Here is a 15,872-nt window from a genome sequence, read left to right on the forward strand (position 1 = left end):
GACATGCCAGCAATGACAGTAAATTAGAGGTGGTCTCCCTTTTATGGCTCAAATCCTCGAGAAGGCTATCTACAGTTGATACCTCCACTTCTATTTCTTTCACTCTTTAATGTTGAAACCCTAATTTCTTCTAATCATTCAACTGTGAAACTGCTCTCTTCAAAGGTACCAATGATCTCTTAATTACCAAATCTAATAGCCTTTTCTCAGTCTTCATCCTTGACCTCTGTGCAGCTTTTGACCCTAGAATACCCTTCTCTCCTTGATACCCTTTTTCTCTCTAGGTTTTTGTGAACATTGCTCTCTCTTAGTTCTGAATACTGTCCAGCTTCCTTTGCTGAATCTTATCCAGGTCACTCTCATTAACTAGTGTCAACACAGATAAGTATAAATTATTCCCTTAACATCTCTAATCCTGATCTTTCCTCTGAGTTCTAGCTGGACATTTCCACCTGCCTACTTGACATCTCTACTGGTTGACCCACATGCAACATCAAATTCAATATATCCAAAACCAAGTGCATTATTTTCATCTTATATGTTTGTGATTCCTATATATATACTGAACCTAATTTTCCTTCTAATTTCATTATTGGTGCTTGTGACAAAAAAAAAATTGATGTTAGTGACTTTTCACTATCCCTCAGTCTATACATCCCAATTAGTCCCCAAATCCTGCCATTTCTAGCTTATTATCTCTCACATTTGTCTTCTTTTCTCTACTCACACAGCCACTACCTTGATTCAGGTAACAATCACCTCTTTTCTAGATTATTGCAATAACCTTTGACTTAATTTCCTTGCTTCAAATCTCTCCTGAAAACAATTCATCCTTTATATAGTTGCTAAAATGATTTTCCTAGAGAGCAGGTCTGAACATGTTACTGTTTCCCATAACCCTCACCATCTGCTTACTCAATACATTTCAATGGCTTCCTAATGCCTGTAGGATCAATTATAAAATATTCTGGATTTTAAAATCCTTTATGAATTGGTTCCAATCTTTTTTTAATTATACATTACTATTATTCACACACTATCTCATCCAGTCAACGTGACCTTATGCTTTTCTGTACATTTTATATTCCATCTTCATACCTTTGCATACCTTTTGTTTGGAATGCACTCCCTTCTCATTTCTGACTTCTTAAAAAAAAATCTCAGTTCAAGAATTACTTTCTTCACAAAGCCTTCCTGGTTCCCTCAGCTGCTAATATCATTCCTACAAAAATACCTTGTATTCATTGTGCGTGCATACACACACATACACAACATCCACTCTACTATCCACTTTCCATAACATAAGGTCCTTGAGAGTACTGACTGTTTCTTTTTTGGCCTCATGTCCCCAAGGTGTCTGGCCATAACAGGGAATTAATAAATGCTTGCTGATTGATTTTTTTTTTTTGCAATTTCCAGTTGGTAATGATTTCCCTCTCAGACCTCACTTCACATAGCATTTTGTTTCTTACCTCTATGATTCACTTATCAGGTAATAATACATGTTATATGTGGCTATATTTGAATCATTTCCATCCTAGTTTGGAAGCTCCATGACTCTAAGTATTAAATACATAAATAAAATACTAGGCACATAATTAGCACTTCAACCAAATCACATACTGAGAGAAGCAATCTAATTCTTTTAGGGTGATGCTTAATGCACTACTGCCACAAGTGGGGAAATTTCACATACAAAGTAATGTAGAGACATTCTACTTAATTTTTTTTTTAAAGTCAGCAGTCTTACCAGCAGCCTTCTCATTTTGTCCAAGGGTACTATGCTCTCCTTTCCATTGAATACCAACTTTTTCTTCAATAGGCTTCAAAGAGTGACTATTTTCTTCATAAAGAGGACTTTGTGCACAAATTGATGAACCATCTTGCTGGACAATCACTTGAGTACCTTTCATACTGTTATTTGCTGATGTTTGGCGTTCAGAGGTGCAATATGAAGGTAAGGATGGCATTGGAGTTACTAACTCAGAGCTATTAGTATTCCAAGGTGAAGGACTACTTTCTTGAGAAATGTGACTAAAAGTGTTCTCTGTTAGAAAAACATGCCTTGAGCCTAGGTTCCTACTATTTATAGTACTGCTTTGAGATTTTGTAGGCATCACTTGTTGACAGTGAGAATCTTTTACAGTTTTACTAATCCTATTATTTGTTACAGGTTTATGAGGAGGATGAGGTGCAATTAATTTGCCCTGAGTTGGTATCGTCTTGTTGGCTTCATTTGTAGCCTGTGGTCTAATGACAGTGACTTTTTTGTTTTTAGATGCAATACCTGATTGAACTTTGGAAGCCCTTGATCTTCGAATTATCTTTATTATCCCACTCCGTGAAACAGTCTTCTGAGTTTTAGAATCATTATTTTGAACACGGAATTTACCTTCCTCCTTTTTTGAGGTTATCCAGGCTTGTTTTGCAAAGCTTTTACCTGAAGGTACAAAAGAATGTAAAGGCACATTATCTGTTTCAGACATTTGTGCAGCAGCATTTTTTGTGACAAGAGAGTTATTCTTGGCATTTTCACACTTCATTACTCCCAATATGCCCTTGTGGTTTTCATAACTAGAAGAATTAGAAGAATTATGAACGTTAATATTGCTAGTAGCACTGACTTTGGTTTGCACATAAGTTGGCTGTGATGATTCTTGACATGAACCAAGTCCAGTTTTCAATGAAGTTTCTCCATCTTCTTTTTCTTTTTGGCCAATTTCATCAAACCACCTCAGTTTTTTAATGGTCTTTTGAATTTCTGATCCCTTTCCCTTTACTTTTGCCAACTCCACACTATCTCTGATTGCTGCTGCAGTTTGATTTCCCAAGTTGAAGCCTCGATTTATAATTAATGCCTTGAAACAATCATGTTCATATTTAGATTCTTTCTTTAATATACTTTTGAGTAATTTTACTCCATTTCTCTCATGATTATTATGTTTGGATTTTTTTGGCTGTCCAATTAAGTCAGAATTATTAGAAAGTGATGGTGTGGTTCCAACTGTTTTCTCATTTTTATCTTTCACTGACATTTGATCAGGGTTGTTACACATAAAAGCAGCACTAAGTGCATCTGGAAATAAAAAAGGCAATGCCTGATTATTAATCCCAAAGTTTTTCATCTTTTCATCTTTTATATCTTTCAAACTGTCTAGCCCATCAGTACACTGTATTGGGTAAATTTCTTCTAAGTGCATATTATTTTTTTGCAAAAAACTAGCTGAATGTATATTACTATAAGTACTTTTATAGTTAGGCCATTGACTAGAAGGTAGTAGTACGGGTGTTGCCACAGGTATATTTGAAGCAGGTACTGAAGTTGCTCTGTTTGGTTGAGTTAATTCAGGATATTTCTCATGTTCTGAAGACTGAACTATTTCTCTTGTAGTGGGAGATGAAGCAGCCCAAGTTTTGCTGAATTTAAATGTTGGGCTCTCAGCAACTAATGGTCTCTCTCTTTTAAGCATTCTAGAAGATAAAGAGTCAACTTTCCATATACTGAAAACTTCTGAAGTCTTTCCAGCCTTTTTATCTTGTGCAAAAGTACATGGGTTCTGTATAATGGCTACTGTATTATCAGAAGCATCTGTACTTCTTTCGCCAATCCTGTTAAGAGCAAATGATCTTAGTTTTGGATTGTTAAAATGGTCATTATGTTTGTTTATAAAGTCTGGAAAAGGAGAGGATGTCTGTGTATTTTGATCATTTATGTTTGTTAGCCAATTATTTATATGTTGAGTTTTAGAGAGATGCAATTCACCTGCATCAAAATAAACATGCTTTGTTGGCTGTGGACTCTGTGAATTGTGAGATACAGAGTTCTGCTGGGCTACTGCAGATAGAGCTTTACTAAGTGTTGAATAGATTTCTTCATGGTCTCCAGCTTCAAGACTGTCTATACTTGACAGAGTTTCAGAATTTGTTAGTTGATTAACTTCTTCTTGAAGATCCTGAAAAAAAGAATGTAAATTTATCTTTAAAATATCTTAATTTTTAATGTCAAAATTAATGAAGCTCATCTTCCTGGACACATAGGCGTTTATTAGGGCAGGTTATAAGCTTTATAGGGAAATAATGTCATAAAAGAAAAGAGAATGAATTTGGAGTGAGAAGACTTGCATTTTAATCTCAGTTCTGTCCCTATCTGCATGTGACTGGTAAATTCATTTAACCTCTGTGGATCTCACTCTAAAATCAGGAGTTTGATTAGATGACTGCTAATTTCTCTTCAAGCTCTAAATTTGTGATTCTATGAAGTTCCTGACTTAGTAGAACACAGTGGGGAATAGCAGCTAAACACAAACTTACTTAGGATCATTGAGGTTAAAAAGCAAGGAGGTTAGGGCAGAACCAAGACAGCAGAGTAAAGGCAGGTACTTGTCTGAACTCTCCCCCAAACCTCTCCAAAAACTTATAAATAATGACTCTAAACAAATTCTAGAATAGAAGAACCCACAAAAAAGATGGAGTGAAATAATTTTTGAGGCCAAGACAACCTAGAAGTTGGAAGGGAAGATCTGTTGCATCAGAGGGAGAGAGGAGCACAGTCTAGTGCAGGGCATGCCAGTGCAGACTGGCCCCAGCAAACCAGGAGCAGGCCTGGGGCACCTGAATCAGTGCCAGTAGTGGTGGTTTCCAGATCTCTCACAACAGAGATGGTAAAGGGATTGGACAAAAGGAGATTTAAAGGGGTCCCTTTACTGGCACCAGAGGCAAGACTCTGTTGTATTGCCTATACTTGGATCTGGGTCACAGTCTTGGGTCTTAATGTCAGTGCAAAGAAGAGCACTAGCACAGCAGAGTTTATGGCTACAGTGGAATGGGGACACTTGTCACAGTTCCAGGGCAAAAAAGAGTGCTTGTGGTCACTCACAAACCAGTGCATAGTACAAGAGAGTTGTAAACATACCTCTTTGAAGCGTGTTTACCTAGATCATACCATTTTGGAAGAATCAAAAACTTACACGTCCTCAGAATTACCTCTGATAAAAGCTGCACAAAACCCTGAAGCTTGAGACAGTGCCCCCACCATCCTGGAAGCAGAGCCACACTTGAGCACAGAATTAAAAGTAAAGAAATAGGCTAGTAAATGAGAAGACAACAGGAAAAATTATGACCATAGAAAGTTACTATGGTGACAAGGAAGATCAAAATACACATACAGAAGAAAAGAACAAAGTCAAAATACCTGCATCCAAAGCCTCAAAGAAAAATATGAATTGGTCTCAGGCCATGGAAGAGAGCAAAAAGATTTTGAAAATCCAGTAAGAGAGATAGAAGAAAAACTGGGAAGAGAAATGACAGTGATACAAGAAAATCAGGAAAAAAAGAGTCAAAAGCTTGGTAAAGGAGGCACAAAAAATACACAAGAAAATAACAACTTAAAAAACGGAATAGGCCAAATGGCAAAAGAGACACAAAAATTCAATGAAGAAAAGAATATCTTAAAAAGCAGAATTGGCCAAATGGAAAAAGAGGGACAAAAATTCACTGAAGAGAAGAATTCCTTAAAAACTAGAATTGGTCAAACAACAAAGGAGTTACAAAAGCTCCCTGAAGAAAATAATTCCTTAAATTAGAATTGGGCAAGTGGAAGGTAATGACTTTATGAGACATCAAGAAACAATCAAACAAAATCAAAAGAACAAAAAAATAGAAGAAAATGTGAAATATCCCATTGGAAAAACCACTGATCTTGAAAACAGATCCAGGAGAGATAATTTAAGAATTATTGGACTACCTGAAAGTCATGATCAAAAAAAAGAGTCTAGACATCATCTTTCCAGCAATTATCAAGGAAAACTGCCCTGATATTCTAGACCAAAAAATAAAACAGAAATGGAAAGAATCCACCAATCACCTCCTGAAAGAGATCCCAAAATGAAAACGCCAAGGAATAGCCAGATTTTATACCTCCTAGAGCAAGAAGAAAATACTGCAAATAGCCAAAAAGAAACAATTCAAATATCGTGGAGCAACAGTTAGGATAACAAAAGATTTAGCTGCTTCTACATTAAAGAATCAGAGGGCTTGAGATGTTACTGAAGGTCAAAGGAGCTAGGCTTACAATCAAGAATCACCTACCCAGCAAAACTGTGTATAATCCTTCAGGGAAAAAATAAACACTCAATGAAGTGCAGGACTTTCAAGCATTCCTGATGTAAAGTCCAGAGCTGAATAGAAAATTTGATTTTGAAATACAAGATGAAAAAGGCAAACAAGAAAGAGAAATCAGAAGGGATTTGATAGTTAAACTACTTATATTCCTACATGGAAAAATATTTATAACTCCTAAAAACTTTCTCATTAGGGAAGTTAGAAGGAGTATAGAGTTGAATGTGATGGTATGATTATTAAAAAAATTAAATTAAGGAATAAGAAAGAAGAATGCACTGGGAGAAGGGGAAAGAGAGAGGTGGAATGCGATAAATTATCTAATGTAAAAAAGGCCTGAAAGAGATTCTTACAGTAGAAGGGAAAATTGGGGAAGCAGGGAGGGAAGCACATAAACTTTACTCTCCTTGGAACTGGCTCAAAGAGGGAATAATATAAACACTGAGTTTGGTATAGAAGTCTATCTTACTATACATAAGAGTAGGAAGGGAAGGGGAGAGGAACAGACAAGGAAGGGCGTTTGGGAGAAAGAATCAGAAACAAAACATTTCTGAGAATGTACAGGGTAAAAGGAAAGAGTAGGATGAACAAGGGAAAAACAGGATGAAGGGAAATACATAGTTGATATGCATTACTGTGAAAAAAATTTTCACAGTGAATTTCTCTGATAAAGACTTCATTTCCTAAACATATAAAAAACTGACTCAAACTGACAGAAATAAGATTGATAAATGGTTAAGCAATATGGACAGGTAGTTCCAGACAAAGTAATCAAAGCAATCTATAGTCATTTAAAATGCTCAAAAATCACTCAATGAGAGAAATGCAAATTAAAACAACTAAGCTACTATCTTACACCTGTCAGATTGGCTAATATGACAGAAAAGGAAAATGACAAATGTTGGAGTGGATGTGGGAAAATTAAAACAGTAATGTACTACTGGTAAAGGTGTATATTGATTCAATCATTCTAGAGAGCAAATTAGAACCATACCCAAAGTACTATAAAACTGCATATTTGACCAAGCAATATCACTATTAGGTCTATATCCCAAAGAGATAAAAACAAAAAGGAAAAGGACCTATGTGTACAAAAATATTTATAGCAGTTCTTTCAGTGGTGGCAAAGAATTGCAAATTGATGGGAATAGCTGAACAAGTTGTTGTATTGTGATGGAATACTATTGTGCTTTAAGAAATGATAAGCAAGATGCTTTCAGAAAAACATGGAAAGACTTACATGAACTGATGTAAGGTGAAATGAGCACCACCAGGAGAACACTGTATACAGTAACAGTAATACTGTGTGATGATCTACCTTGAGTAACTTAGATATTCTCAGCAATTCAGCAATACAATGATCCAAGACAATTCCATAGGACTTAGATTGAACTGTCCATATCCAGAGAAAGAACTGGTAGAGCCTAAAGGCAGATCAAAGATACTTTTTCTTTATTATTTTTTTGATTTTTTTTGCCAGTTTTCTTTCACAGAATGACTTATATGTAAATGTGTTTTGTATGTCTATACATGTATAACCTATGCCAAATTGCTTGCCTTCTAAAGGAGGGGGAGAAGAGGGAAATAATTTGGAACTGAAAAGTTGAAAAAAAAAAGAATGTTAAATTGTTTTTACGTGTAATTGGGGAAAAAAATAAAATATTAAACAAGAAAAAAAGCAAGGAGGGAAAGGAAAATAATTCTTTCCCTCTGAAGATGATGAATTAAAACTGAATTGAAGGTTTTCATAAGAACTGAATTTTGGCTCCATAATTTATTTATTCTCCAAGAAATTTTTGAGGTTTCGACTATGCATTGCCCTCATCAGGAGGCAACAGAGACTGAAGAACTAGATTTGGTCAAAAAACAAAAAAGGCTCAGATCAATGTGATTAATGCTGGTTTTATTAACGTGATCTTGAAGTACTGTCTGAAAAACACTGTGCCCAGCATATAGTAGGTGCTTAATAAATAGTTGTTTATGATTACATATCAAGGCAAATTGGACTATTTTCCACACTTTGAACATGCCTCACATGCTTTCCTATCTTTATGCCTTTGATTACGTTTCTATTAGAATATCCTTCCTGTTCCTCTGTTGACCAAATTCTTATTCATCCTTTAAAGTATTATTAAAATGCTATCTTTTTCACATAATATTTCCAGATCAACCACTTATAAACTACTGTCTCTTGATTTGTACCTCTCTTATGTATTATGTAGCATAGTTATATGTACAAAGGTATGTGTTACATTTTTCACTGTAGGTGGTTTTTCCTCTATCACGCAAGGTCTGCGTGATGTCAGTACTAATGTTTTGCAAATTTTCTATTTCTCCCAGCGCTGAGCATACAGTGCCGAACACAGTAGGTTTTTTAACAGAAGTCTCTTCTTACTGAGGCACTGCTAATTTTTGAGAAAAAGGAATAAAGCAGTCTGGCAGATTTTTTTCAAAATGGATTTTCTACTTACTGAGCAAACTGACTCCATATTCTAATGTACTATTTTTATAAAATCTGTAAAGCCTGATACTCGTTTTGGTGATAGATATTTGTCTTCCTTTAGCATTATAACATAGTGCGTATCACAAAGGCAGGGGGTAAAGGGCAGATGAAGCAAGAAGTCTTGACAGTCTCTCTTGACAAAGAGAGACTTTGATTCTGAATTACACTTGTATTCTACTCAGAAGTTTAAATGCTTTCATTTGGGTTGGAGAACAGTAACAGCCAGCTAAGGACATATAGGCAGAGTCAGGGATGTGATTGGAAGGCATGTAAGGGTAGAAAAATATAGCTAAATCTTGATAACATCTATCAAACACAAGTTATCAAAAGATCATACTTTTACAACAGATATCTCCGTATAGGATTCAATGTCATTGGTCCATTAACATAATGAAAATAGTGATGGAAATTTTGACCTAATCAGAGAAAGAAAACTGAACCAAAGGCTTGAAGGGGCCAGATAGTCTATCTTAATATCTTTAATGGAGGATTGGAACTATAATTTTGAATATCTTCATGCTTGGAATTCATATCTGAAATACTAGCTTAAAAGTTACAAAATAAAAAAAAATGGGTACTTTCTCTAGTGTACATGCAAATGTATCTTTAAAGTCTGAAATGAATTGTCTGAATTGAAATGAAATGCATTAGATACTTAATCTTATCTATAAGGTTGTCCTTAAAGTTCTGGTGCTAGGATCAATTGCTCATATGCTTACTTTATATCAAAATAATACTGAATAGGAGAACAAAGAATCAGATTTAGGACAAAATGCCTTCAGGGAACATTTTAAAAACAAGAAAAAGTATTTTGGTTTCTTCTCATAAAGTATAATCTGATCTTAGGTTTTCCATTAACCACTTTTTTTCAATGAGTTGTATCTTTAACCTTTATTTGAACTTGACATCATAAGTAAGAAAGATAAATATATTTTTACTTAAAATGACTTTCTGTGATATCCTGTGCTGCTTCAATCTGTGTATTACTATCAATGTTTTGAAATGATTAAGGGTATAATTAGAAATCAAGGAATTTAACTTATAAAAGAATTCTACTTTCTGCTTTTATTTCTAAATACATTTTGCTGAAGATCTTTAAAAGATAGACAATTCAAGGTGAGTCTTAGAATACTGATGTTTGTTGATTATAATTGTGATCTCTCCTAATATACAACTGTTGATCCTTAAGAATCCATATAGTTCTGAAATGCTATTTGTCTTAAGTTCAAATTACCATCCATGTTTCTTAAAATTTGAAGTATTTTTTTGGTATTTTAAGCTTGTATTTTGCATTGCAAACAACAAGGTATTAAGCAGGCGTTAAAAGCATGAAGCTTTTGAATTTTTAACAAGCCTCTGTAACCCATCTTGAAACTCTGGAAAATTTTTGGGGATGCATAGAGATTGAAAACAAAACCCTTTCCATGAGTCTAATGTGAAGAATATAGGTAATGAGAAAGAAAGAGAATATTTTAGGCAGATTCAAATAGCAACTGTGAAACAAATGTTCTTGCTATGCAAAAACAAAAAACAAAATTATTCTTTACTTTAAAAATTGTTTATTTTTTAACATTAATTTTTTATACTTTGAGAGAATATATTGTCCTTCCTCCTGCCCCTTCTCTGTCCATTTAGAAGGCAAGTAATATGATATGCATTATACATAGGAACTCACACAAAACATGTTTCCATATTATACATAATGAAAAAAAGTGAGAAAAATATTTATTACTTTCAACAAAGGATAAAAAACAAATAGTATTGAAAATATGAAGCAAGCCAGTATCTTTAATGAAACTTGTTCTTTTATATTTGTCTAAAATTTACCACTGTTCTCAGTATGAATTACAATAGTATAAGTACTGATGTAAGTACTGAACATATTAATTTACTTAATATAGCATGAAAGAATGTTAGAAGTGAAAGGGACCTTACAGAACATTAGACTAAACTTTACATATGTATGAGAAGAACTGAGGCTTGGATAGGAAAAGTGACTTTAAATAAGACAACTAGGCAGTGTCATGGCCAAAATTGTAACTCTTGAATCCCAACCCAGTGCTTTTTTTTTTTTTTTTTTTTTTTACTGTGCCATACTGTATTCAATATTCCTCCATTATTAAAGTAGAATTCCAAATGCTAACAGCTTAAACAAATTACTTTCACAGACACACCCCTTGAATATTTACCTAAGAATTTAAAGGCTAAAATATGGTTCTGATATTCTGGGTACTTTTTTTAGTCTCACAAGACCATCAAGCATTTATTTATTAAAGCTTTTATTTTTTTCTCTCTCTATAGCTTTTCAATTCTTTAGCAAGATATTACTACTTGTAATCTTTTCTTACCCTTCTAAGTATTTGCAAATGAGCTGATTTGGAAACCAAGTGTCAACCCTATATGCCAAATCACCCTGCTTAGCCTGGAGATCAAGTATTAGCTGTCAAAAGCAGTTTCTGGGTTTTTCTACTCTTTTTGTAGTGGCCATTGTTTTTAAAACAACAGTTTAAATTCTTAGTATCGCCACTTCTTTAAAATATGAAGTCTTTACTTTTAATAATTTCTTAATTTTCAGCATCAAGAGCTAGAGCTATTGTAATAATATGCAGTTTCTTCTGATTTTTATTCTCGAATCATTTTATGACCTATGGCTCTAGTGGTCAGTTGATAATTTCACTGCACGATTCTGAAATGACTTTTAACCAGTTGTTAGGGTATGCTAACATACAACTTTTTTGCGGGGGGGGGAGGACAGGTAATGCTATTTGGTGCTCACACTGCCTAGAATCTACAGACACTCTTCTTTTTTAAAATTAAATACATAATTTATTTATTTTTCAGTTCTCAACATTGAATTAAAAATTTCTTCCCCATCTCTCCCCACCCCCACCCCCAGACAGCATGCATCCCATCCACCCCTTCCTTCTACCTTTTTTCTTCCCTTCTATTATCCACCCCTTGTTCCATCCCCCTCCCCTCTATTTTTCTGTAGGGCAAAATAGATTTCAATACCCCATTGCTATAGACTTCTGAATGGCCTGTGAATTCATGGCTTCTTCCATTTCTTAATTCTAAATCACATTTTCCAACATATTTTGCCATCTTTTCCTCTGCTCAGCTTCAATACAAAGTAATCAAGTTTTAAGATCTGCTATGCAGCATTTCATCTATTTTTTTCATTTAAATTTTCTATTTAATGTTTGATTTGTGTCATTGTCTTATAAATTCTGAATGTCAAATTTTTATCAGAAATATTTCATGTGCATTTTTCCCCAGATCATATCCTTTCTTCTTATCCAAATTGCATTTATTTTGTGTATTTAAAAGCTCTTTAAAAGTTTTCAAATATTCAAAACTGTCTATTTTGCTTCTCCTGATATTCTCTCTATTGTAGCTGGTTATCAATTATCTTGTTATCAACTGCACTAAAACTGAAAGAGGTCGACAAAGTCTATAACTTTCCAATGATATGAATTGTAGTATCATTGTACCATTTAATTATTTTGAATATATTTTGAAATATTGTATGAGAAGCTCATCTAAGCTGATTTTCAACAAAAAACAATACAGTGTTCCAAGTAAACTTTTAATTACTCCATATAAATCATATTATTTTAATTCTATATAATTAGAAAAGCTTTTGCCAAAAGCAGAACAGCTAGTAATTTTGATGTATCTTAATGATAATTTTATCTTTAAAAACGTAGAGCAAATCACTGCTAGACCTGATTTTCTTTTTTTATTTTTTAAAAAATAAATTGTATTTTATTTTTTCCAATTACATGAAAAGATGGTTTTCAACATTAATTTTTATAAGATTTTGAGTTTCAAATTTTTCACCCTTTCATCCCCTCTCCCCAAGATGGTAAGTAATCCAATATAGGTGACAGATGTGTAATCATGTCAAGCATACTTCCACATTAGTCATGTTGTGAAAGAAGAAACACAACAAAAGGGAAAAGTCTTGAAAAACAAAAAACAAAGTGAGAATAGTATGTTCTGGTAAGTACTCAAACTCCATAGTTCCTTTTCTGGATTTGGATAGCATTTTTCATCATGATAGACCTGGTTTTCAATAAGAAATTAGTTGAGAAAAAAATTCAAGGAATTTAGAACATTCCATTTTGGAATTTGTGATGGATGTGAGGAAAGCTGAGAATGGTATGACAGGGAATATGGATTTTGAAAGAACAGATTTCAAAGGGTTTGGAGGAAGCATAGATTGGATATCATGGCTTAATATACAACCCAAGAGGCCAGTAGTCAATCCAGGAAAGATGCAAAGCTCTAAAGAATCCTGGAGAATTTTCCTTATCAGTAACGAGTGGCCTAAACAAAGCAAGGTAGATATCCAGAGACTTATTAACAAACTTGGATGAAAAAAAAAGACATATACAGAAGATTTAAGAAAGGACAATACAAAATACAAAAATGTGGCATACATCTATTGAGAACAATTTCAGGAAGGTGAAAATTCAGATTGAGCAAAGGCTGGTGAGGCAAGGTCAGGACAATAAAAAGAATTTTGAATACTGGGAAAATAAGAGGAGGACTCAAGAAGAAAAAAGATTGCTCTTCAGGGTAGTAACTGAACAGGTTCAATTATTTTGCTTTAGATTATTTATTTTTTGTAAAGGAGAATCATCTTTGGAATAACAGAAATAACCAATATTTATAATGAATTGATTCCTAATAAGGAGATACCAAAACCCACAAAAATGAGTTAAAAATCATTTGGCACAGATGAATAGCATCCACAGATATTGAAGACAGTAGAAGATATAATTGTGATCTGTGCACTACCACAGAAAACAAGGAAAGGTACTACAGGACTGGGAAAAGGCAAATGTACTAATTTTCATAAAAGAAAATAGAGCATGCAAACTGTAGCCCAGTGAACCTAGCTTTGATTCCTGGAAAAAATTATGGTTAATAAGCATGTAAGAAAAGGAAGCAGTGATCAGTCAGTATGAATTCATGAAGAACAGACCATGACTGACTAATCTCAATTCTTTTTTTGAGGGGATTACTAAACTGATAGGATAGGAGAATTATGTACATATAGTTTACTTAGATTTTATTGAAGCATTTAAGAAAGTCACCAGTGGCAGCTGTGGAAAAGATGAAGATATGCAGTCAAGATGACAGTATAGCTCAGTGTATTTAAAACTACTTATATATTTTAATCACAATTAAGAAGTGATTAATGGTTCAATGTAAGTTTGGCAAGTTGTCTCTAATTACATACCCCATTGTTCTGTCATTGGAATTATGCTGTTTAATAATTTTAACAATGACTTAAAGTAATAGATAACATGCTTATCAAATTTGCAGATGACACATAGCTGGGATAGCTTGCACACTGAATGGCAGAGTCAGGATACAAAAAGATCTGGGTACATTAGAACAGAGATATCAAACATGTGGCCTGAAACAGATTAAAATGTAAATAAATTAACTTTTAAAACTAAGTCAATATGTAATCTGCAGAGAGGTGGAGGCAAAATGAAGGAATAAGGCAGGAACTTGTCTGAACTCTCCCAAAATCACCTTTAAACAACTATAAAATAATGCCTCAGAATGAATTCTGTAGCAGTGAAACCAACAAAAAGACAGGGTGGAACAATTTTCCAGCCGAGGACAATTTAGAAGGTCAGCAGAAAAGGTTTGTCTCACTTGCGTAAAAGAGAAGCACAGTCTATGCAGGTGGTGTCAAGGCAAGTCAGAGAGAACTTCTGAGCCCCAGAGCAGGTCAGAGAATGAGGTCCTGCTGCCCTGACATGTCAGGTAAGTGACCAGGTCCCATGACCCTAGAGTAACAGGTGAAGTGGACAGGGCCCACAGCTTCTGATGCAAGAAGTTTGAGACACTGCCCCCTCCATCTGAGGAGCAGAGCTCAACTTTAGAAGTCTTGAAGTAGGTTGAAAAAATGAGCAACCTGTCCCTAAAAAAGACCCTGAGCACAGAAAGTTACTATGGTGACAGGAAAAATCAAAACACAAACTAAGAAGACAACAATGTCAAAATGTCTACATCCAAAGCCTCAAAGAAAAATGTACACTGGTCTCAGCTTCAAAAAGAACTTCTGGAAGAGCTCAAATAGGATTAAAAACAATCAAGTAAGAGAGGTAGAAGAAAAATTAGGACAAAAAATGAGAACAATGCAAGAGAGTGATGTAAAAAAAGTCAACAGCTTGGTAAAGGGATTACAAAAATAGGGAAAAGACAAAAATTCACTGAAAAGAACTCCTTAAAAATTAGAATTGGCCAAATGGAAAAGAAAGTAAAAAAACCTAACTGCAGAAAATTCCTTATAAATTAGAATTGGACGGGTGGAAGCTAATGACTCCAGATACTGGTTAGTTGGTTAATTTGCATGTTGTTTGGTATTAATTTACATGATGATGATACTGAAAGACCCTAAAGTAAGTAAAATAAAACAAAACATGGTAGATGTACAGAATTAAGGGCCTCTGAGTTGGAAGTGGCCTCAGAGATCCTTTAATCCAACCTGAACCTAGAAAGGAATCCTGTCTACAAAATCTTCAACAGTGGTCATATAGCATTGAACTGAAGATATCTAGTAATGAGAAACAAGACTTCACTTTTGGACAGCTCAAGATGAAAAATGCTATCCCCGTCCAAAGAAAGAACTGATGAAGTCCAAATGCAGATCAAAGCATTTTGCATCCTTTATTTTTTCAACTTTTTTCTTTTGGCCTGTTTCTTCTTTCACAACATGACTAATATGAAAATATGTTTTACATGATAACCTATATCAAATTTCTTACTGTCTTAGAGAAGGAAGTAGTGAGGGAGGGACAGAGAAAATTTGAAAATAAAAATTAAAAAAAAAATGAATGTTGGGGTAGCTAGGTGGCACAGTGATAGAGCACTGGCCCTGGAAACAGGAGTACCTGAGTTCAAGTTCAGCCTCAGACACTTGACACTTACTAGCTGTGTGACCCTGGGCAAGTCACTTAAGCCTACTTGCCTTACCAAACAACAACAACAACAACAACAACAAAAAACCCAAACCATTAAAAATTATCTTTACATCTAACTGAGAAAAAATAGAATATTATTTTAAAAAACAAAAGAAAGCAAAAAAAATGCAGTCTGCAGGGATCTTACATATAGTTTAGTGGTCCTGTTTCTATTTGAGTTTGACACCCCTGAGCTAGAACAATACACCAAACAGAACAACATGAAATAGGAATAAGTTAATGTGTTATATCTGGATTTAAAAAAT

At 34.3% G+C, this 15,872-nt stretch overlaps 1 protein-coding gene and 1 long non-coding RNA gene across 18 annotated transcripts in view; one reads left to right on the forward strand and one right to left on the reverse strand.

Annotated features, from left to right (window-relative positions):
* Positions 1-15,872, forward strand: part of LOC140505370 (uncharacterized) — a 126,123-nt gene that overhangs the window by 70,101 nt on the left and 40,150 nt on the right. For both annotated transcript variants that reach the window (XR_011967471.1, XR_011967470.1), the window contains one exon: positions 1,823-1,957. This is a non-coding gene — a long non-coding RNA (uncharacterized lncRNA). The remainder of the gene's footprint in view (positions 1-1,822; positions 1,958-15,872) is intronic.
* The window catches only part of CEP126 (centrosomal protein 126), a 138,557-nt gene that overhangs the window by 54,018 nt on the left and 68,667 nt on the right, over positions 1-15,872 (reverse strand). For 15 of the 16 annotated variants that reach the window (XR_011967465.1, XR_011967466.1, XR_011967468.1 and 12 more), the window contains one exon: positions 1,751-3,953. Coding sequence is in view for 11 of the 16 variants with exons in the window: in XM_072611276.1 (XP_072467377.1) it covers positions 1,751-3,953 (2,203 nt within the window). In the remaining 5 variants the exon portion in view is untranslated. Of the gene's footprint in view, positions 1-1,750; positions 3,954-7,357; positions 7,542-15,872 lie in introns of all 16 variants that reach the window. The other variant, XM_072611282.1, reaches the window with a different exon arrangement.

The sequence above is a fragment of the Notamacropus eugenii genome, chromosome 5, assembly GCF_028372415.1.
Source record: "Notamacropus eugenii isolate mMacEug1 chromosome 5, mMacEug1.pri_v2, whole genome shotgun sequence".
Taxonomy (NCBI): Eukaryota; Metazoa; Chordata; class Mammalia; order Diprotodontia; family Macropodidae; genus Notamacropus; species Notamacropus eugenii.